This window comes from Lygodium microphyllum, chromosome 9 (assembly GCF_053477565.2).
Source record: "Lygodium microphyllum isolate KBCC chromosome 9, Lygodium_microphyllum_v1.1.10, whole genome shotgun sequence".
In the NCBI taxonomy this organism is placed as follows: Eukaryota; Viridiplantae; Streptophyta; class Polypodiopsida; order Schizaeales; family Lygodiaceae; genus Lygodium; species Lygodium microphyllum.
In genome coordinates, this window is record NC_141143.1 from 104,544,723 (window position 1) to 104,569,218 (window position 24,496).

Genomic DNA, 24,496 nt, shown 5'->3' on the forward strand with positions numbered 1-24,496 from the left:
GATGTAGGGGTTAAGAGGTTAATGCGACTTTTGTCTGTATCATTGCTGTTCTATAGAGGGCCTGTATTGTATTTTTCATTGGTCTCCTTGGACTGAGGTAGCTATTAATAGAATTTCTTTGTTGTTGTTTTAGAAAAGGGGTGTGGGTATAACTTAGGGGAAACTAGCAATAAACATGTAATGCTGAAATATCATTAATTACATGAATGGGTACTGCAAAAGAGAAAAGAAGGTAAAGGTCACCTTTCAAGTGCGAAATATGGAGATAAAGGTCGCCTAGATATGCTTGGTTCAAAAAGAGCTGAAGTAGAAATTAGGAATTTTATGGTTGATGTGGTTGTTCTGTGAGACTCTAGCTATTAGAAAACAAGATTCAAAGTGTAAAACCTTGCCTTAAGGACATTCGGCACATCAATGTGCTGAATGCTCAACGAAAGAAATGCTATTTGCATAGGAAAGTGTGTACTAATGAAACAAGTCTCAACAAAAAATATTATTGGTCTCGCCCATGGTTTGTGTTGCATGGTTTGGAGGGTTGCATCTGATGTTTCTTCCACCTCCGTATAGTTGGAACATTTTAACCAAGATGATTGGGGACTTTAGGTTGTTGATTATAATGGTGGTGGTGATGATGATGATGATGATGGTAATGCTAATTGGTCAATGTGATGTAGAGAACATGCTATGACTTGAAGCAATACAAAAATCATTGCATTGATGCCAATATTGAACAAGTCATGCTGTTTTAAAGGCTGATTTAACAAACTAATCTTGGAATTGCGAAGGCTTATGGCAAAGTTGATTGGGAGGTTTGAAAGGGCACCATGCTGAGGATGGGTTTTCTAGAGTAGTGGGTCAAAGGGATAGCAGCTCTTTATTTCTCAGCTCATTGCCAGGTTCTTATTGGTGGTTCCAGAGGTGACAGATCTAGCATTTATAGATCTCTGAGACTGGGATGCCCCGTTCCATCTCTACTTTTTCTATTTGTAGCAAAGGCCACGAGCTCTCTTCTGAGCAATAGATCTACAAGTATTTGTGGCATCATATCGCCCATATAAGAGTTTGAGGAGTTGTTGGACGTAGAGTTTGTGGATGACACAATTGGTCACTTGGATTGGGATGAGGATAACTTCAGGGTCGTTGTAGCTGTGGTGGAGGTCTTTTGTAGAGCCTTAGAAGCTCTTATCAAGTGATATGCATCCTACAAATTTTGAGTTTGTGATACTCAGCAGCAAGATTGGAGGCCACATGAGGATTTCACTTGGGTCCCCCACAGCAGTTTAATGAGATACCTTGGTTGTCATGTGGGCATTGATATCACCTCAAACCAGCAGTTGACACTCTTACTCTTAAGCACAAGGCAGAGGCTACTGTATTGGAGCACAATGAGATTATCACTATCAGTGAAGGTGGTAGTGGCTAACAAGATTCTACTTTCTAACATGTGCTATACTAGTTGTTGGGCCTTATCTAGTTCATGCACATGTAGGTGAAGCGCCTTAGTAGGAGTCTCATTTGGTCAGGTGTAGATGGTGAAGTCCAATGAGGGATAAAGACCGTGAGATATTATTATTCTCCCTTAGATTTAGGGGTGGTTTGGGTACAGTCAGAGTAGAGTGCTGATGATGAAGCTTTTTGTGAGGGTCCTTCGAGGTGAGGAGTTGTGGAAGAAGTTATTGCTATGGAGATTAGAGACTATTGTTCTTGCTTATGGGGGACTATGGTAGCCTAGCATCCATTAAAATTTTCAGCTCATTTGCACTATGAGGCTTGGGAGTGGTTTTGAGGTTAGAATTGGTACAGCTATTATGCTAGCTTTTAATATCTACAGGATTTTACTTGATTGACCTAGCCGTTGTTGAGGAGAAATTGAGGCAGCCACTTCTCTTTAACCAGATACATAGGCCAGAGAGAAGCCACACCATTGGAGACCAGCTTCAAAGGCTACAATGAGACCTTAGGAAGTGTGTATGGGAAGATCCATTTGTACAGATACTTAGGGATGCTCCTTCTTTTGGACACACCATTAGATAAAGGAGAAAAATCCAGATGAGTAGGATCAGAGTGATATCGGCAGTGACTCAACATTGGGGTACATAAGGTATCTCACCACCTTTAATTGCTGACTTCTGGATGAGATCGGAGGACAATTTTAGATCTAGGAAAATTTCACTCTTTCTGTGGTTACTAGCACATAGGACTCTAGCAGTTGGTACTTGGCTTGGCTATGACGGAGGCCATTTTCCTTGTGCTAGATGCAGGGAGCCAGAGGAGACATAGAGACATTGCATGTAGGATTGCCCTAGGGCTCGAGTCAAGAGATATGGAGGGGAGACCTTAGGATGGTGTTTCAAGGCACTGTAAAATATGACTGTGACATGGGTGATGGTTGCTTGGGTCATGGATAGAGGCCCAGACTGCGGGTATGAGGAATCAGGATGTATAGAGGAATCATGCTTAGTTTATATTGAGGTAGCTTTTGAGCAAGGTTGCCATGCTAGACTTTTCACAGACTGGACTTCAGGGCACTGTCACAGATGGGATCTCATAGCTAGCACTATTGCTTGGTAAATATGGACTGCTTGATGCAGCCATGCTATAGACTTATCGAAGATATCGATTGCAAAGACTCTCTCTAGGACTTGGACAGAGATTGCTCATACTTTTTGTGGGAGATGGGAGAGGACAGAGGGAAGTTTGGGGACTATGAGGAGGAGAGATGCTTTTCCCAGGACCAGAGATTCTAACACTTTGTTTCACTGTCAACCATACATGGTCTGGCACTATAGACGTCCTGACTGGTTATTAACTCAGGCCTTGTAATAGGCCTACCTTTGTTGTATGTTTTTGTTTTGGAAGTGCATTGCAGGGCTGTTTTGTAGTTTGTTGCCTTCGGATACTTTGTCCCCATGGGATTTATTAATAGAATATTTTTCTCTGGAAAAAAACCACTTCATGACTAGATTATTCTATTTGCTTCTTGTCTTCCTCTTCCAGCAGTGTAGGTGAATTTCCATTGCTGCCCCAATGTCTCCTTACGGTTGCAGTAGTGAGATTTTTCAGCTTCAATTAGCGTTCATGGTAAACAGTCAGCTGTCTACAACATTCACGTGATCTCTCTTGGCTATACATGTGCTTCTTCTGTGCTTGCAGCTTTAGAGGAGTTAGCAGTACTGCTGTCAATTAAGCTCTTGGTCTTTTAAGTTCTGGCATGAGTTTTGTTGGCCCCAAGACCTTGTTCTCGCATCTGGTTTGGAAAAGTAAGGCTTTGTGTTTGAGCAACAGCATCTGTTCATCTGTGAGGCCTGGATGCCTTTGATGAGATAACATCCACTTCTATTTCCTTCTCTCTACAAAATCCTACTTCTCACCTCTTCAGGCATCTGCAATCACCATTCCTATCTCTCCCAGCCTTATGAATGCTTAAAAATTGGATGTTTCAATTTCTCCCTCTTAAAGCAGATCAGCAGCTGTGTCAGGCCATTCTTTTACCATAACTGCATTGGTTCAGTTCTTACTCATATAAAGTAGAATTGCTTCCAAAATTGGGCAAAGTTTGCTAGCCTTTGAGGTTCCCATAGTGGCCAATGGTTTGATTTAGAGGCCTTGTTGTAAACAATGTTCATTTCTGAGTGGGGGTCCATAAGGGACCAAGTCAAAAGGATGGAGGGATTCGGGGAAAATGAACTGTTTCTGAGAAGATCGGCTTTTGGAGGATGGCTGTTACTATGCTGTCATTGGTTTTGAGGTCGACTAGAAAGGAGATAGTGCCACCTCATTACCCAGCTTACTGCCTTTGCTTAGAGGATGTTATTTGCATGAATCTTCCGCGAGCACTTAGCATCTATGGGGCGGACCTCTTCAGTCACAGCTCCCTAATGGAGAATACTATTGGCATTTTCATATATGTCTCATTTGATGCTCTGGATTTCATAGTCTGGAAGTCCCCAACACACCAAACTTTTCCTGTTTTGATTTCCTGTTTCATTCTTGTAACTGTGTTGATATCTGTGTCCTTATATCTTCGCAAACCAGCATAGGGTTTATGGTCTCTCAAGGAGCACTTTGTGGTGACTTGATGTCTGGTATGGGTGTTTTGCCCATTGTTCGGATCAGTGGCTTCTGTCATGTGCCATGTCCTTCAAGTGGGAGCCAAAGCATCAGGGATCTAGGAAATCAAACATCTGAGTGGACCCTGGGGGGCCAAAATGTGGGGTTTCCTTGACAAGCCTTTTACAGGCTGCAAGTATTTTGAATGGCTTGTAGTTTGGGTAAGTATGTTCTAGATAAATTGAGAATGCTCACATAGAACTATAGTTTGCATATGTTAGTGCATCTAAACATGATAATTAGTGGCAGACATCTTAATTCCAGAGTCATGCATCTGAAAGGATGGATGAATGAAATCACTCCCCAACTTTAAAAGATGTGTCCCTTAATCATGTTATGCATATGAAAAGAATAAGTACATGTATATGCAGGATTTTACATAGGTAACTTTTTCTCTTGTTTTACCTTTAAACTTACTGTGTGTATGCTCATCTATTCTGCAATACCAATTTTTTGGAGTTTGCTTGGTCTCCCATTTATTTATGCTCATACTGGAGGGGTGCTGTATGAAGTATTATCTTTCCATTTACAGAACTCACCTACTAACCTACGTGCAATGTGAAGCAGGAATTATGCCAAAAGACAGCTCACATGGTTTCGACAGGAACCTTTGTATTATTGGCTCGATGCTTCTAAGCCACCGGTACTAAGTTTTCGCTCATTATCTGTTCTCATCAACCCTGTTTTACCTCATTGTATAATGGGCTCTGAAGAAAAAGCATTTTATGCTATTTCATCCTTCAATGGACTCTTGAAAACCTTAAAAAGTTCTGGCTGTTAGGCTCATAATAAGTATATGTTTTGTGGTAGTTTCAGGCAATGTTACTGTAGGCAACTGTTTTGTTAGTATGGAGACAGGTTTTTGTGAATGAAGATAAGTAATTATTAAGCTCAATAAGATCAGGGTTATCAGATCTGATGGCATCAAATCGGTAACTTTCGAGTGTTAGTACAGTACTAATTGAACTAAAAAATCTTGAATGTACGTTCAATGCAAAAACATTATACACACAATTTAAGGCCTAAACATGAGAACTTGAGGAGGTTGAGAGAGAGCATGGGGAGAGAGCTTGATTGCATTGATTATTAAATACATAAATATATAAATATAAATATAAATATTTATAAATATGAACAAACAAACACATAAACAAATGAATGAATGAAGGTGCTTGCACACGCACACACGCACACGCACACGCACACGCACACACACACAGAAACACATGTATTTATGTCTTCAAAAAGCCAAAATGGCTTATGAGACAATGAAATGAGTATGTTTGACCATGTCATCTCGATTTGAGAACAACAATGAAAATGAAAAGGAAGTAACTATGATGACTGTAAGTGTAGGCTACCACCATATACAAAATGCTCTCTTGATGATCTTTTAGCTGACATGTAGGATCCCACTGTGATCAATATGACTCTCTAGAAGCACCATGCCCTCCTCAAGGCAAAAAGATTTGTCATGGGGTGGTCCAAGACATGGGAGTCCACTAAGGGGACTTGTCTCTGATGGCGAGTAATGATGGATCGAATTTGTTAAAGGTAATGATGTTGGCTACAACAATTAAGTGGTGGGTGTCGTGCTCTATGGAGTATGGTTGCCTAGTTTGATGACCCCGGAGGATGCTGTGCATTATTTTCGTGAGACATTTGAATGGGTGTCCAAGTGGTATTTCCATTCCAACTACTCTATTCGGTAACACATAGAAGAAGATTGAGATGCTTTAGGTCTCCATCGTCAACATTAGCTTGCATTTTCCTTGCAAGGAGTAGGGTTTACCTCGATAGGGATTCAATATAACATTAGTTAGTTGTAGGTGTGGTTGACCTAGCTCTCTCTAGTATTTGTAAGGAACGATCATAGTTACCAGGAACGGGGAACGGGACCCCTTGGAACGGGGGGAACGCCCAAAGCGAGGGAACGGTGTGTGTATATATATATATATATATATATATATATATATATATATATATATATATATATATATATATATATATATATATATATATATATATATATATATATGAGAGAGAGAGAGAGAGAGAGAGAGAGAGAGAGAGAGAGAGAGAGAGAGATCTTAGAATCTAGAGAGACAGATCATATCAACCATAAATTATAATTCATGAAATTAGACTCTAGAGACATAATAATCAAGTTTCAACTTTCAACAATAATAAAGATTCAAAACATTGTAACCAGCAATGGATTGTCGCATTCATAATTCAACATTGTAATCAACAATGTTGCATAAGTCTAACTGGCAACAAGTGTGCATTGCAAAAACACAAAATATGCACTAAACAGTAAACTTTAAAGCCTAAATAGTAAAGATCCAGGTTACAAGAGCTCCAATTTTCAAGTCAATACTCTAAAGTTCCAAAAGGCTAGCTACTAAGTGCTCTGATTCATGGAAGATGGCTCCACTGTGCCTGAATGCTCATCTTGCTGAACAACATCTTGCCCATCATCATCACCATCATCATCATTGTCATCTTTTTCCCAACATATAAAAGAATTAGCCTTTGCAACTGATGTATGAGCTAGCAAGCGAAGATTGGAGCTCACATAAACTAGGTCATTCGTCTTCATTGTACCAAGACGATTTCTCTTCTTTGAGTGAATGTGATTGAATGAGCTCCATAGTTGCTCTAAACAAGAAGAGCTAATTGTTTGGCTAAGAATACGAATAGCCAGACTCTGCAACTTTGGAGCTTCTGCCCCGTAGTCCTCCCACCATAAAGCAGCCCCAATATTTGTCCTGTCCTCTAGTGCATCCTCTGTACCAAACATTCCTAATGTTTGCCGATATACAGAGAGCTGATTTTTGATTTTGCGTTGCATTTCACGGCTAGGATAAAGCCTTGCAAGCAATGTGTTCCAAGCCTTGACCACCTCAAGGTCTCTTTCTTGCATCTTTCCTTGAAACTCAGGATCAAGCACATATGCTGCAGCATGCATAGGAGAGTCATACTCATTCCATCTGCTGATGCATAACTCCTTGATCTGCTCATACCTATCTGCATTTGGTTCCAAACTCTCCAACCTCTCAATCATGCGATCCATACCTTCATAGATCTTCCCAATGCATGGATCCATGCCATCTGCAAGCCTCAACATGTGCATAATAGGATCAACCATTTGGTTGGTGTGATTAACCTCATCCCAAAAATCTCTATCAGAAACATATGCATTACATAACACAGCAGTAGCAGTGGCAGTCCCAGTCCAATTTTCATACTCATCACTAGCAAATAGCTCCCTAATTGCACCTTTGCAATAGTGCAATTGACCAAGCATAAGAAAGTTATATGCAAATCGTGTATCCGAGTATTTAAGAAGTTCTTTGTCACTTCTCTTGCGAAACTCAGCATGCAAGTACTGATGATTACATATAAATGTGATAATCTTGTTGCCTTTCGCAACAAGAGATGCAATCCATGGCAAGTCCCCAATATCTTTCAACAAGTTATTCAAGCAATGCGCCATGCATAGACTAAAGGTGATATGTGGATACATTGCCATTAAAATGTTTCCTGCTGCCGTGTTTGTAGGTTCACCATCTGCCACAAACCGTACTACATTTTCTGCCCCAACAGGCTGCACTGCCTCGCACCACTTGGATGCCAATACATCTGCACTCTTTCCAGTCTCTAAAGCATCCTGACTACCAATGAAGTATACATCTCCACGAGAATATGCAACAACACCATGTATGGACCTATGGCGTGTGTCACTCCATCCATCTGCTATCAATGTCACTCCATTTCTTGCCCATTGATTGCGAATATTTGCTGTTGCAATCTCTATGGCTACTTTCTCCTTTTGAAGCAATGTAGTCCTGATAGTTTCTGATGAAGGGGGCTTATATGTGGATCCATACTCTGCAATCTTTGTCACCATATTTAAAAAATAAGGTGACCTGGCTGATTTGAATGCAATATGGTCATGGTTAAAAAAGCGTGCCACTGCTGTATGTGTTTCCTCTTTTTTCTTTGGTTCCCATGAAGTGTGCAATGAACTCTGTTTAGCACCACGACCTGTTGCCATTGATGGCCCACGAGAAGGCTGCGTAGCCACTAATCCTGGTGGTCTTCTGCATGAAGCACCATGCCCTGCTGGTCTTGGAGTCCATGTTGTTGGATCCACTGCTATATTTGGCGTCCTCCTGGCATGTGAATTCCCCATAGATGTGGCTATGCGGTCAAGTAACTCCTGCCTTTTCTCAATTGATACATTGGTGCAAAAACACACCTCTTTCCCCTCCTCATGTAGAAGATGGGCTCTCACTTTATCAGCCCCACTAGTGCGAGCATAAGGGCAAAGTTTGCATTTCCAAGGGCGAGCCCCTTCACCTCTCAATGGCACCCTTGCATCTACATCATCCCACCGTGACCAAGTAGTGCTTTGACTTCGTCCAGTTGTTGACGAAGTACCTGCTGAGCATGGTGAAGATCCCATAGATGTCAATGCTGCCATCTATATAAAAGTGACAAATAATTAGTAAAGTTCAATAAAATTGCAGAAATTTGCAGCCAAAATTTCAACATGTGTGTGTTAAATATTTAGCAATGCTAAAAACGCCAGAACTTTGGTGCTACTTCAGCCTGCATTCCTTTTACTGAAAATGCCACAAATTTGGGGCATTCTAGCCTACATTCCCTTGCTGAAAATGCCCCAAAATTTGGAGTATTTTCAGCTCCCAAACTTGGGGCAATGACAGACTCAAAATGCCCCAATTTTGGGGCATTCCAGCCTGCAATTCCTTGCTGAAAATGCCCCAAAATTTGGCGCATTTTCAGCTCCTAAATTTGGAACAATGACTGATTTAAAATGCCCCAAATTTGGGGACATTGCAGCCAAATTTAAGTCCCAAATTCCAGAATCCAATCCTTGAGAAAGGCCCAAATTTTGGGGCAACTACCAACAACTGACGTCTGACCCAAAATGCCCCAAATTTGGGGGAGAATCGAGATAATGATCCTCGAGACTTCACCTGATCGTGGGGAGGAGTCACGCCAGGCAAGAGAGGTGGGCCAGGCAGGCGGGAGAGGTAGACGAGTCCCGAGATCAGGTGGGAGTAGGCAGTGGGCCCATGGGGGCAGGCGGGGCAATTGAGATAGTCAACGGGACAGTCAGAAGGGCAGGCGGAGTGGGCGGGGACAGTCGGTAGGGCAGGCGGAGCAGGCGGAGTGGGTGGACTAGGTACTCGGCAGGAGTGCAGTCGGCGCAGGTGAGTGGGAGCAGTCGACGCAAGCGAGCGGGAGAGCAGTTGAAAAGCCATAGGCGAGCGGGAGGGCAGGCGAAATGGACGACAGCGCGGGCAACAGACAGGCGAAAGCGCGAAACGCCTACAATAAAGTTAAAACTTAAAAGTTAAAAATTAAAAAAAAAACTATTGTGCTAGAATGGCCGTTTCAGACAGGGAACGGCCCTGGAACAGCCAGGGAACGGATTGGAACGGGCTGGAACGTTTCGCTAGCATTTCCTTGGCTCAAACCCCTCGGAACGCGTTAATCCGTTCCTATGTGCCGGAACGGGCGTTCCCTGTCTCTATGGGAAGGATGTTGAAAATCAGCTCCCTCATCAATGAGTGCAATAGTGGTCACAACCTGGGCCACGATATACACACATATGCTCCAGCAGTTGGATGTCTTATTTACCTATGCAACACTAGGCTTGACATACAATTTGCAGTTTCAGCCCTGAGCAGATATATGCATTAGCCACACATGTCACATTGGCAAGCTGTTAAGCATGTCTTTCATTACTTGCAGGGTACTTTTTTTGCAAGTAAAATGTGGCTGATTATATCACTGAAAAAAACTAATTACAACAGAGTGCTCATGCTCAACAGACTAGCTGGAGCTGATGAAAGTTACAAATACATCATGTATACGAGCCTTTAAGGCGGTCTGGGGGGGATGGGGGCAAGAAGCCATGGAGGGGAGGTGTATCGCCATCTAGGGCTGCCTGCCTACATCATGAAAAACAGGTCCTGGCCACCCCAAGTGCGCATGAAATGATATCGGAGCTCTTGACGAGACCTGGACTCGCCCTGCATCTGATCCCATCAGCCGCGAAGGGAGTGGATGATGGAGGTCCAGAGCTCTACTAAGGTCGCCTGTACTGAAAGCCTCTCTGCGGCAAAAATCCTCCTGACACCGCGCCTTCCAGATATTCCAACCAGTAAGACTCCCTATGATCTCCCATACCTCAAAGTGGTTTGTTGTGGGCTCCAGCACTTGGCGGATGGGTAGAGCCTCTAAACCGACCACTACGCACGACCCTGCCTCGATAATGAATATCATGTTGTGCATCCCGGCCTCATACAGAAGGTGACGGCCCTGGCTGACCGCCTACCAGCAGAAAGCTCCCTATGAGATACATCCAAGGCTGGGTGCTATACGGCAAAGGATGCGGCATGCTCCTCTTCACATGAGCTGCGTCGCCTCACACGACCAAAGGCAATGCTTTGGGGTTTCCAGAGGCTGTTGTGTGCAGTGCTTACAACCTCCCTCCTTTTGCATCTGGGCAAGCCAACTTCCCACCGCCAAGCCTCCATGTGTCACCAGCCATAAAAAATACGATATCCTCCTCGGCCTCCAGCTATCCCATAGGCAGTACTAGAAGGTCCGTCAAAAAGGCTTCGTGATGCTGTGCTCCACCCAATGCTTGCTATGTGATGGTGCCCAATCCATATCCTCATGCATCAGTACGTGTCTGCCAATTTTAGCGGTGTACTCCAGGAACCTCAGTGGCTTCTTGGCGATTGCAGTGGCTGGCCATAGCCACTCTCCTGGATCCCACTCCTTCTCATCAAGTGGCCTACCCTCCCAGATCCAAAGGTGCCACTCCCTGAACTCCTTTCAAAAGAAAAAAGGGTCCAACCGCCATGTCTTCCCCTGAAGGCCAATCACCCGGATCCTCTTCCATGAAAGGACAGCTATCCCCTCATCCTGCTGTCCTCTGTCAAGAGCCAGATGCCCCCTCTCCTGTACAGTGAAGAAGGTCCCAGGTGGAGCGCCGCCCACTCTACCTACCACCAGTAGGGGATGCATGTTGGTGAAAACTTAGCGGCCCATATCTCCCCGGGCTCTATCGGCTCTCATATCGGGGGGGCAAGCCACTCATGAGGTATTGCTGTGTCTATCTCCCTTCTCCTTAGCTCCACTCCTCTTTGGCAGCTTGATACTCGCTGTAGCACCTCCTCGTCCACCATCATGTACACCTCCCGCCATGTCTCGATGGTACGAGATGGGCTAGCCTCCCAACCAGCCCATCGGATGTGGGGGCGGTCGTCAATTTGTGCCCCTTCCCGATCCCTGACCTGGGGGTTCCAGATCACCGGCTGATGGTCTATCTCCTCCTTGCAGCCTGGGGGGTTTTGGATTAGGGCTTTACGAAGGCCCTGTCACACACGGAGCAAACTGCGTAGGAAGGGTGATCTGGGCTGACATGAAGATCCATCTTAGGGACGGCTTTCATTGACCACCAAGCCTTAGTCTAAAATCTTGAAGACCCTCCTGCATTAGGACCTTCTAGGTCTGCCCTCCCGATGTGAGGCCGCGGACAACTAGCTTGCCCAAGAGGGCCATACTTTGATGCTTTGGGTCTATGATTCCAAGCCCTCCCTCTAACGGATGCCGTATGATGGTCACCCACGCCACCTTGGCCTTGGAATCCTTGGAGCTGTCTAACCCAGACCAAAGGAAGTTTCACACTTGGCGGTGAAGTTGCACTACGCAAGATGAGGAGAAGCACCAACATGAGGCGATATACCAGGCCATCGCTAGGAGGACCTGTTTAACCGCCAAGGCTCGGCCGGCTAGTGAGAGGTGAGCCGTGCTCTAGTAGGTCAACTTTCTCCGAATAGAATCGAGGATTGGAAGAAACTATTGGGCAGGAGTGATGTCAAGTCCCACCTAGAATCCTAGGTACCGGACAGTTTGCCCCTTCTTAATCCCAGGTGGAACCCCCACTCTGTGCTAGAGTTGGGGTTTGTGAGGAAACCAACCGACTTTCGCTAGTTGATTTTCACTTCCGCTACCGAACAGAACACCTCAAGAGCCAGCCTCACTCTCTCCAGCATCAACTCATCGTTCTCTATGTAGAGTGTTGTATCATCTGCATACTTTGAGTCTAACAACTCAGTCTCCTCTCTCACTGGAAGTCGGAGGCCACGTAATCCACTCACACAAGACTTGAGGAAGTGAGACATCACCTCTTCTAAGAGTAGGAATAGGTACGGGGCTAGGGGGCAGCCCTGTCAGACCGATCTCTCCAGTCAACCTTACCATGGTGTCCACTAGGAAATCCCAATCCACCTTGTCATAAGCTTTCTCAAAATCCAAGAGTAATACGGCCAGTCTCTGCCCACTATGCTCGGTTCACTCTGTCGCCTCAAAGAAGGTGAATACACTATCTAGGATGCTCGTATCCTGGACAAAGCCTGTCTATGTGTCATGGATGATGTCGGGAAGCACGGGGCGTAGTCGCCTTCCAATCATCTTTGCCAGTGCCCGCCATTGACAATAAGGTGATCGGTCTTCACTAGGAAAGCTCCAAACGGTCTCCCTCTTTGGGGAGAAGACTGATAAGGCCATCGAAAGACTCCATGGCATCTGTCCTGAAGTGAAAATCTCCTTGAAGGCCATTAGTAGGGGGTCCTTCACCACTTCCCAGTGGGTAGTGAAGAAGGCCTTAGAGAGGCCATCCTCTCCCGAGCATTTCTGCTCGTCTTGTGTATGGAAAGCCTCCTCTAGTTCCTTCTCTGTGAAGGGGGCTAGGAGGAAGCGTCCCATCTCCTCTCTGACGAGGGACGGGATGTGATCCTAGACCTGCTGTCTACATCGCAGTCCTCTAGTTGAGGTTCTCTCCTGCTGGAAGAGGCATCTGTACTAGTTGGTGGCAATCTCCATCACCTGGTTTGGGGGCTAGAATGGGTCCTCCGATACTGATCTCGAAGGCTGCGTATCTGCTCTCTTGAGGTGCGAGGCTGGGGCACTTGGAAAAACTCCCTGTACATCGTGTTCCCCTTTCGTGTCTAGAAAGCTACTGAGGTGTGGAAAGAGAACTCCGAGCGCCTGGTCCTCTAGACCAGCAATGGTTGCTTGCGCGCGCACCTCCTGTGCGTGTAGGGTGGGATCCCCTGGAGTGTCCTGTAATAGTCTCTGCGTGGTTGCAAGGTCCTGTCGGAGTGCTCTCTCCTCCTTCGAGCTCTGTTGCCTGGCCTGTATGGCTGTCTCTTGGCAGACTCTGCTCAACTCAGCTAGGACCTCTACAACCTCCTCTACAATCCGGTCCCTCCTGCCCCACTCCCTGGTCCAAATTTTCTCTATTTGTCTCCTCACCTCCTCCGTCCTATAGATCAAGTCAGGGATCCAACAGGATCTTGTGTCTAGGGCAGATGCTGGGGGATCTAGTGTCAAGAGAACCGGGCAATGATCACAACGTGGTGCCCGCCAGCTGCCCAATCTGGCCTCCACGAGAGCCTCCCCACTCTCCCACATAAAACCTCCCCATCCGCTCTAGCAGGACTTCACCTAGCCGCTTGTATCCCCAAGAGAAGTTGAGGACCTCTCCCTCTTGTGGAAGGCAGGGCCTCTCCAGGCATTGCGTGCTTCTATTGCCAGTAAGAAGACCTCCCATGCCTCTTGCTCCTCCCCATCCATGCCCTAGTAGTGTCTGCCTCTGTCCTACTGGTCCTCCAAAGCCTCCATGTTGTTGAAGTCTCCTCCAACGATCCAGGAGTCCACCTCTGGGAGTCCATCCGTGATCTCCACCCAGAACCTGTTGCATGCCCTAACCTTGGTAGGGGCATAGACATTGAGGACTCCAAGGCACGAGTTTTCAATATCCAATCGGATCCATAGAACCCTCCCTGCCACTATCGTCTCGTGGTTTCATACATAGGTGGTGAGACTCGGGCCAATAGAGGTGCATACGCCTCCACTCCTGCCGTGGGCACCTATGGCGTGCTCCTAGTAAGTGTGGGAGCTGCCCGGGAGTACCTTCCTTATCCGTTGGGCGTGGGTGGGAGTGAGCTTTTGCCCTTGTAGAAGTAAGATGTTGATCTGTCTGGTAAGGGCAAGTTGCAGCTCCTGCCGAACAATCAACTTCTTGGAACCATGTGCCCTGCTGTAGTGGAGACTATTCACATTCCAGGATGCAAGGTGTAAGCTCATGGGGAAACTTGCGACTGACTGACTAGGCATATGTTCGGTGTGGAGGCTACTGATGAGGAGGAAAAACTATGGGGCATCCAAGTATGCTTTGCTGCAGGTCTGGACGACGAACTCCAGTCCCCCATGGTGGCCTCGCTCGGACCATAATGGTGATAGATGCTCAAGGTGGTACTATCAATGCATCTATCAGCCATGCTGAGAGTCGTGACTCTGTACATTGGTAGACGCGGGCCGCCTGTGCCAGGGGCCACTCGATCACATCCCTCCAAGCTTTCCACTGTGGAGGGGCTCAAAAGATAATGCTTAAGTGTGGGACCTCTGCACCAACCCATCAGTCAATGTCCATCATGCAACCAGGCCACTGTTGTGTAAACAGTGCTAGTTCTTCTTCTCCCATCCATTGGGAGATGTGGTCTGCCACCTGACTCTTCAACTCCTATATCTGTGTCGTCGTCCAAACCCCTCAGTGAGAGGACTGAAGGAAAAAAGTGTAGTTTGGTGCGTCCGATGGACCTAGTAGATGGACCTTGCTCCTCCTTGACTTACGAACCATGAAGATCCACACCTCTAGAGTTAGTGGGAACTCTTTGCGCTCCGCAACTCTCAGGTAGGACCATGGGCCACTGCGGAAAAACTCCTGTGACAACAGTTGCGCCTGTCTCAAGAGAGTGTGACGGATGACAGGGGCAAACGAGTTGGTGGCTGTGTGGGAGAGGGAAGATTGTTCGTGCGAGGAGGATGAAGGTATGTGTGGCTTATCACCTCCTATGGGAGGAGGGGGGGTGGGTCTGGGGGAGATCACTTGAAATGGGTGCGGATCGGGCGGGGGGAGGGGGGGGCGCTCGGCAGACGTGGTGGTGGGGGAGAAGAGGATCGAGGGATGGTGGGATGGTCAGAGGTATGTGGCAGGTGTGGGGGGGAGCTGGTAGCCGTGGGAGGGGGGGGGGGCTGTGGGCCAGGGTTATGGGCGGTTTGGGGGGGCCAGGTGGGTGTGGGGGTTGTGGGCTCTTAGGTGAGGTAGTCTGTGGCATGGGTGGTGGATGTGGGGGACTCTGGTACTGTCAGGTGGGGCGGGCGAGGGGGGACTGCGGAGTGCTCTGCAGAGGAGGCGTGGCTCGCCCTCCTGCTCCCTGTTGTGGAGACAGCATCTGAGGAGCTGGCTGCGGCTCCTGTTGTCTCTCTCTCTCACATCTTTGGACTCGTGTGAAACCATCAGCGTCCACCTGCGGGCTTGTCGGTGGAGCCGCCTTGGCTCCGAAACACGTGAAATCTGTTGCCTGATGCCCAAGGTCGTGGCAACGTAGGCATTACCTTGGTTGCCCAGTCACAATGACCTGCTGCCTAAAGGAGTGACCTCTTGCCTCAATCTCCAGGAACTTTGGTATACTCTTTGTGTCTTTCACAGCCACTCGTACCTTTGGGACTCTTGCAAGCGTCACTGCATCCGCAAAGGAGGTAGGAAGAACTATGCCGAAGACCCATCTAAAGTCCACTAACTGGCAGTACTCTGCCGCAAGTTCAGGGAAAAGTTGAGTGACTGGATGTCTGAGAAATCTGTTATGGAGCACAAATGTCTCCATTTTGAAGCTGCTATACTAGGGGACCATGTAAATGACCTCCTTCGTGGAGGCATAGGGTGCACTCTCCACTAATGCACGAGATGCATCCGCAGAGGTGAGTCGAACCATGAAGATCCCATGGCCCATGAGAGTTGCCTCCGTGATCTGCGCTGTGCCAATGCGCAACGTGGAGTGGAGCCAATCTTGCAGCCGGGCCCTGGATGGGGAGTGTCCAACGACGTGACCAAAGATCATTGTTTCTTTCAACTCTAGCTCTATTGCTTGGACAGCTAAGAGCTGTTCCTTAGAGAGGATGATATTCAAGGTGTTTGATTGGGGGGCACTCGCAGAATGCGCCAGTGTCTAACCGGAGGTTTCCATTGCACGTCCTTGTTGAGAACCTACCTATCATGCTACAATGCTACCGGAGGGTGAAGGGGGGGAGTAGTTGTAGGGGGAGGGAGCAATTAGAGGGGTGGGAGGGGAGAGTTGATGTTTTCCAAAAACAGGTGGTATATTTGCTTGGCCGGGCCTTAAGGTGAAGGTTGCCGGGGGGGGGGGATGGCAAGGTCTTACTTGGCGGGGGAAGGGGGAGGGGCTAGTGCAGGGCCTTGCAGGCACCTGGGGGGGGGGAGGGGGGGATTGTTGGGCTGGTGTCCCACTGGCCGTAGGCAGGGGGACGGGCAAGGTGTCGTCACCAAGTGGGGGCGGCAGGCGGGGGCGTCACCAAGCTGGGCCATAGGCGGAGGCGACGACGAGGGGTTAAGGGCTACGAGTAGGCCGAGCATCACTAGGGGCCGCAAGCCGGGGGGGGGGGGGGGGTGACGGGCAAGGAGCTGGGGGGGTGACGGGGGCATAGGCGGGGCCATAGGCGACAGCGACGGTAGGGGCGGGCGTGATGCGATAGTCAGTGGTGGGATAGCAGGTTGTGTGACGGGCGGGGAGTTCCTTTTTTTTTTAATAGTCTGATACTTGTAAGGTACTAGATCTCATGGATTGCTTTATGCCAAGGGGGGACCACTGTAGTTAAATGCTTACAGTGATTCTGATTGGGCTGGTGATTATGATTCACGTCACTCCACTAGTGGCAATTGTTTCTTACTTGGCTCATCTTGCATATCTTGGCTTAGCAAGAAACAATCCACGGTTGCCACATCGCCATGTGAAGTTGAATACAAGGCAGCTTTCACTACCATAGTTTAATGTGTTTGGATTAGATGCTTGCTAGCTGATTTGGATGTATTTGTTATGGAGCCTACTCCTTTGTTTACTAACAGTCAGAGTGCCATTGCAGTGGCACGGAACCCAGTGTTTCATGCATGCACAAAACACATTGAGATACATTATCACTTTGTCAGAGAGAGGCTATATGCACATGATATCAGCCTTGTCTATTGTCCTACCACCAGTAATGTGGCAGACATCTTTGCCAAAGCTCTTCCTCGTGACAAATTTGAAGCATTTTGCAATGCTTTAAATTTGATCTCCTTTGGTGGCGGATGATCCATGTACTTTTGATCACTCTTCACTCCAAGGGGGTTTGTTGGGTTTCACTCACACCTATGCTGATAAAGGAGTGTCAGTGATCAGTAGGACATTGGAGCCCTTTTTTACTCTCGGTAGGAGAGGTTTTTTCCCCCAGACTTATTCTCTTCTTTTGTATGTGCTTATGTTACATACTTACAGGCACTTATCGTGTTCGGGTGCGAACACCCCCTACACCCCTAAGATTTAAGGGTTGTACTTTGTAATTTCAGGTTACACTTTCATTCTATTGCATTGGGTGTCGTGCTTCACTCTCCAAACTGTCTATTGCATTCTCAGCTGAGCTTCAATCCTCTCAGCCTCTCACACAATCTTATTTTTGTAGGCTTTAGGCCCACTAGCTTAGCTGCCTACACCCTGATCGTGGAGAATATCTTATCCAAAGCTGCCCATTGCTATGTACATCAGTTTGGCACCTGTTTCCAGCATCCATCACGCAGTCTACATCGATTTTTTCTATGCTTGCTGATCAGCCACATCGTCTACAGCTGGCGAACTGTTGAACTGTTGCATTTGTGATCTACAGCTGCTGTATGGACATCATGAGCTTGCCACATCATCATCAGCTTGCTGCAGTTTTTCTCTCCTCAGTTATTTGTGTTTTTAGTCTTTTCTCTCCTCTCATTGCTCGTCTGCATCAGGTCCAACCCACAGCTGCATGTGTTGGTGTTCGATCCTTGGAGGCTGTCTTGCTGCATTTCGGAATCTGCTTGGAGTACACTATTCTCTCTAGCTCATCACCTCTACTGTAGCCCTTTAGAGGTAGGAGTTCGAGGTTCAGTATTCATTCACTGCATAGTGTGTTTGTTGCATGAGCACTGCATTTTTAGTAGACATTCACTTCAATATGCTTTGTGTTTGTCTCCAAGATACCCTAGCCTATCTATGTTCTGTGTTATCAAGTTGTGCTTTGTCATACGATTAGTTTTGTGTTTTCTATATTTAGAATATTTTTTCATAGTCACCTTTCTAGAAGAATCGCTACTTGATATGCGTATCAAATTAAGCCTTTCGTGAGGCCTTTACAGTGAGCAAGGCATGAGTTGCTAAAAGTTAAGTTTCTGTGAGGTATTCGAGCTTAGTAAGGCGTTTGACCCAAGCCTTAGTGTCTTTATAGCATTGTTGCACTGCAATATAAGGACTAGCAATGAGAGACTCGATTGGCATGACTGTATTGGTTTCATAAGTTAGCTTGAAGGGGGTTTGCTCCATGGCCATCTTGTAAGTTGTTCGATAAGTCCACAAATACTGCCGTGAGCTTATGATCCCAATTTGAGCTTGAGGCTAAAATAGTCTTAGTTAGGACACTTGATTGGTTGTTTGCTTGAGGGTAGTGAGGGTTAGACTTTCTATGCAAGACTAGGAATATGGATAAGAGATGCTTGACGACTGGGTTTAGAAAATGGGTTCCTTGGTTATTGAGTATCTGAATGGGGCATCCAAATTGCAAGATGACTTACTCCCTTAAGAATTTTGTGGTGTGAACATCATTTTTGCAAGTGGCCTAGCCTTTGCCCACTTAGTCATGCAATTACTGGCCAAAATGGTGTAGTGATCTTAAGAATATTGGATAGTAAAAGTAATGGGTCCCATGAAGTCTATACCCCACTTTCCGTATGGTCGATGAGAAATTACAGGGAAGAGTTCCATTTTGCCTTTCTAAATTTGTAATTTGGTTCTCTGGCACTTGTCAATGTTTCACAAAAAGGGCCAGATTATTGAATAGGGTTAGCCACGACAACTGGGAGTGTAAAACCTTTCTTGCTATGGTATTTGTTTCAAAGTAACCTCTAGCGATGCCTGTGTGTGCTTCTTGTAGCACATCCTCGATTTCATGCTCATGCACACATCTTCGAAGAAGACTGCCTTGCCCTAGTGGATATAATTATCCAACAATCATTTGGTAGGGTTGGGTCTTGATCAGGAGATGAGTGAGCCATGTCTTTTTAATCAGTTTGTCTGGTAGTTCATTTTTTGAGATGTGAGCAATATCATTTGCCCAATGGGGTGTGAGGTCTACCTTGAATAGTTGGGCCTCTTATTGTATTCTAAACAATTGAGCATTGGGCAGATTATTGTTAAACCGGATCGCTTCCTTTCCATGGGTGATGCGTGACATGTAATTGGCAATGAACTGTTGCTTTCCTTTGCACAACGACAGAAAAATTGAATTGCAGTAGGAATAGAAGCCATCAAGCAATGTGGCAAGCCTATAGCACAAGGTTTATTCACCAAATATAAAAGCACTTGATGGTCTTCAAAAAAGGTGAATGTTGCGGCCAAAAAGTAGTGGTGAAACTTCCTAACAACATACATCATTGCTAAACCTTCCCTTTCCATCATTGAGTAATTCATTTCCGCTTCAATGAGTTATTTGTTGATAAAGCTCACAAGGAAGTTCATGCTATGTCCATCGGGTTGGCATAACACAGCTCTAGTTGCTATTTTTGAAGTGTCAATATGCACATGAAAGGTTATCGCTTGCTGATCCAAGGCTCGTAAGATGGGGCAGTCATTAGAGCCTTCTTAATCACCTCATTTGAAGCTGGGCATTCATCTGGGCATTCATCGGTCCATTACTAGATTACCAACAGCTTATAGAGCGATCTCGCTATCGTAACATAGTTAAGCACAAAGCATCGATAATGCCTAGTATGTCCCAAGAAGCACTAAATGTTGTTTTGGTTGAGGGGTGGTAGGAGGTTCATTATCACCTTAATCTTTGCAATGTTTGTTGCAATGTTATTCTTGGATACCACATAGCCCAACATGATGCAGTGCTTAACCTAGAATTGGCATTTCAATGGGTTACTGCAGATATCCTTTCAAGACCAAGTGAAGCTTTTGAAGGTACTCAACCTACCTAGAGTGGACACAAAGGTCATTAACAAATACCTCCGGCTATTGTCTCAATATATCCTTGAAGATGGTATAGGTAAGATATTGGAAAGTGGCCGGTGCATTGGTGAAGCTAAATAGCATGATAATGTAGGTAAATACTTCCTATTTAGTAGCGATGGCAGTCTTTGGTCCATCATCTAGGTGTACTTGCATCCTAATTGTAACCAGAGAACCTGTCTAGGAAGTTATAAGCTTTTTTGCTTGCCACTCATTTGATCGTGTGATCAATGTATAAATAGTGGATAATGGTCTCGCTTAGTTGCAACATTGAGCTCTTTCTAGTTGATGCGTACTTGTATTGTTCCATTTTTCTTGAGTACCATGACAATAGCTAATACCTTGTCTATATACTTGATCTCATAAATGAATTGTGCTTTTTATAACTTTTCTAGCTCTTGGTAGACTTGATGTGTATGGTGAGGATTCATAGGATAGGGTCTTTGTTTCATTGGTTTGGAGTGTGTTGTGTACTAGACTAAACTTACACTCTAATTTATAGCTCAAGTGCTCTTAGTGAGTTGCTTACTGAGCGAATCTTTTAATGTAACTGAATTTTAAGGTACAAACTTTTAATTTAATGAAAGTTTCACATTGCACCTTGTTACTTTTACCTTGCTCATGTACCACATAGTACGTACACCTGTCCACTACATGCCTAGTGTCAAATCTTTCACTATCTACATGGAATACAAGCTAACAGCATGAATAGATGTGGATAGAAGCCAATCTTCTCTTCTTGGCATGAGGAATCTCTTGGGTAGCTTTGTAACTCTGTTTACAACAAGGTATGTTGTTGTTTTTGAAAACATTAGAAAACGGGTTATTATAGTACGATAAATTGAGATCCTTTATTCTCCTCTAAGATCTCAAGGCTATGTACTTTTTGGGCAAGTTTGTTATGGAGAAAGTCTCTTTTTGTGAGAGGAGCAGTATGGGATTGCATGAGAACTATTTGCATAGTTGTCTATGCGAATGCTCCACAAAATTGGGTTCAAATGCTGGTTGTAATCTTTAGGGTTTGGCAAGTTGAAATGTTCAATTGCATTTTTGAAGTCTACAAGTGGTTGGAGGCCAACATTGAAGGTGACAAGGTCATTGTGCACATGTGGGTCAGTTATGTCATGAGAAATTATTGAATATAGCCATTTGTAACTAATTTTGGGCATACATTTGTAATCTAAAGAAATACCGAAAGGGGCGCCAAGCTTTGAGGCCAATAGGTGTCATGTATGGTGCAGGAGCACTCTAGCTCCAAGTGTGGAGTTTCCTTTGCTGTATTTACTATTAAGGTGAATTAAGTGTTTGCTAAAATGTGGTCCACTACCCTTCGGGCTTCCGAAGGCCGGTTTCATGGTTCCATTGCCGGGACAGTACCATATTTTTAAAGGAGGTGAGCTTGTTGTTGTCTCAAGGTGCAAACACATGTATTTTGGCTTGTTGCAAGCTAGTTATAGTAAGGTTTATACTTGCTGAAAATAGTGTATGTCAGGGGACAAATAGTAAAAGATGTCACATAACAGTGGTAATAGGAGTGAGGAACATGAATTCCCTCTTGAAAGACACTCAACACATGGATTTGAGTTACCAGATGCTGAAAATGCTTCAAGACAGCGAGCAAAAAATGTGATCGGTGAGCATGCAACTCAACCACATGCAACTGTGCAAGTCCAAGGTACGGAGGAAGTCAAATGCAGTGTTCAGGGCATAGTTGGCAAGTGTTGTTATTAACTTGCAGCAGTTAATTCAGCAGCCTCAAAATGCTGAATTTATGCAGTTTGTTCCTAATATTAAAGAGGAAAAGATTGTGCCACATTCTAAACAGCCAAGTGAGACTCATGGGCAATCTTTTCTTCCAAAAGTATTGCATACACCAGCATTGTAATGCCAAATGTGTGGGAAACTACAATTTGATAGCATGATATCCCATTAGGGAATAATGTGCAACATGTTCCTCATGGACAGCAAACAATTCCTCAACCATCTACGGATGGATTAGTGTTTTAGGCTATGGATGCCACAACACCCCCCAATGTTGGCATGCATAATATAGTTGGTTTTTAGCCACCTATGCTAGGTATTCAGGGAAATTGTCATGGGGCATTGCAGCCCGAAATGTACACCAATATGTATGGTAACATAAGTATGCAGCTTGGGATGCAAATTGGAATGCTTGGTCAATTGGGAGGCTGCGCTCAGCATATATTAAATGGAAATGCAGCAATAGGATCATTGGGGCCACCATTTTGCAGCCACTAGTGTATGATAACTTCACACCTTTGGGTAAGTTAAAGACTAGAAGGAAGGTGGGGTAGCAATTAAAACCTTTAATGATATGCAAGCTAGATTGAAGGCTTTGACCTTCATTCAACAATTTGATATAGCCAACTTAGGGGGACCATTCTTCCAAGCATTCAAAAGTGCACAAGGAAGTCACATTCTTAAAAGGGAATACACTTCAATGGTGGACACCCCTTTTGATGCAAGGTAAGGCACCAATCACCTGGGTGCATTTTAAAGAGGTTTTCTCTTCCCAATGGCTCACAAACACTTTTAAAGTGGATGTAACAATAGCACAAATTGGATGCAATTCATTGTGTTGATTTGGAAATTTTTTTTTTTTGCAAGTAAAATGTGGCTGATTATAGTACTCAAAAAAGCTGATTACAATAGAGTGCTCCTACTCAACAGACTAGCTGGGGCTGAAGTAGAGTCACCAGTACATCATATATACAAGCCTCTCAAGGCGGTCTAGGGGGGATGGGGGCAAGAAGCCATGTGGGGGGGGGGGGAGATGTATATCGTCAAATGGGGTTGCCTGCCTACATCACAAAGAACAGGCCCCGAAGTGACCACGGAGCTCTTGACGAGCCCTGGACTCGCCCTGCACCTGATCCCATTGGCCGTGGAGGGAATGGATGATGGAGGTCCATAGCTCTACTAAGGTCGCAAGTGCTGAAAGTCTCTCTCTACCGAAAGCCACCTAGCATCGCGCCTTCCAAATATGCCATCCAGAAAGACTCCCTGTGATCTCCCATATCTCCGAGTGGTCTGTTGTGGGCTCTAGTACCTGGCGGATGGGTAAAGCCTCCAGACCGACCACTGCGCATGACCCTGTCTCGATCATGAATATCGTGTCCTGCATCCCGGCCTCATACAAAAGGTGATGGCCTTGGTTGACTGCCTGCCAACAGAAAGCTTCCCATGAAATACACCCAAGGCTAGGCGCTATACGTCGAAGGATACGGCATGCTCCTCTCCACAGGAGCTGCGCCTCCTCACAAGACCAAAGGCAGTGCTTTGGGGTTTCTAGAGGCTGTTGTGTGCAGCGCTTACAACCTCGCTCCTGCATCTGGGCAAGCCAGCTTCCCACCGCCAAGCCTCCATGTGGCACCAGCCATTAAAAATGCAACATGCTCCTCGGCCTCTAGCTATCCTATAGGTGGCGCCAAAAGGTCCGTCGGAAGGGCTCCGTGATGTGTGCTCCGCCCAGTGTCAGCTATGTGACGGTGCCTAGTCCATATCCTCCTGCATTAGTACATGTCTGCCAATACTGGTAGTATACTCTAGGAAACTGGGTGGCTTTTTGGCGACCGCAAAGGCCGGCCATAGCCACTCTCCTGGATCCCACTCCAGCTCATCAAGTGGTCTACCCTCCCAGATCCAAAGGCACCACTCCTTGAGCTCCTTCTAGAAAACATAGGGATCGAGTCGCCAAGTCTTTCCCTGAAGACCCACCACCCGAATCCTCCTCCATGAAAGGGTGGCAATCCCCTCATCGTGTTGCTCTCTGTCAAGGGCCAGACGTCCCCCCTCCTGAATGGCGAAGAAGGTCCCCTGGAGGGTGCCACCCACTCTACCTGCCACCTGAAGAGGGATGCTTGCTGGAGAGAACCTAGCTGCCCATATCTCCCGGCCTCTATCGGCTCTCGTATCGGGGGGGCAAGCCACTGCGGAGGTATTGCTGCATCTATCTCTCTTCTCCTCAACTCCACTTCTCTCATGCACCCTGATACTCGCTGCAGCACCTCCTCATTTGCCATCCTGTATACCTCCCGCCATGTCCTGATGGAACGAGCCGGGCCGGCCTCCCACCCAGCCCATTGGATGTGGGGGCACTCACCTATCTGTGCCCCTTCCCTATCTTTGACCTGGAGGTTCCAGATCACCGGCTAACGGTCTATTTC

General features: G+C 46.1%; 1 protein-coding gene across 4 annotated transcripts in view; it reads left to right on the top strand.

Annotated features, from left to right (window-relative positions):
* Positions 1–24,496, top strand: part of IPT9 (isopentenyltransferase 9) — a 245,849-nt gene that overhangs the window by 183,792 nt on the left and 37,561 nt on the right. For all 4 annotated transcript variants that reach the window (XM_087684903.1, XM_087684901.1, XM_087684904.1 and 1 more), the window contains exon 9: positions 4,678–4,753. In XM_087684903.1, the coding sequence (XP_087541029.1) occupies positions 4,678–4,753 (76 nt within the window). The remainder of the gene's footprint in view (positions 1–4,677; positions 4,754–24,496) is intronic.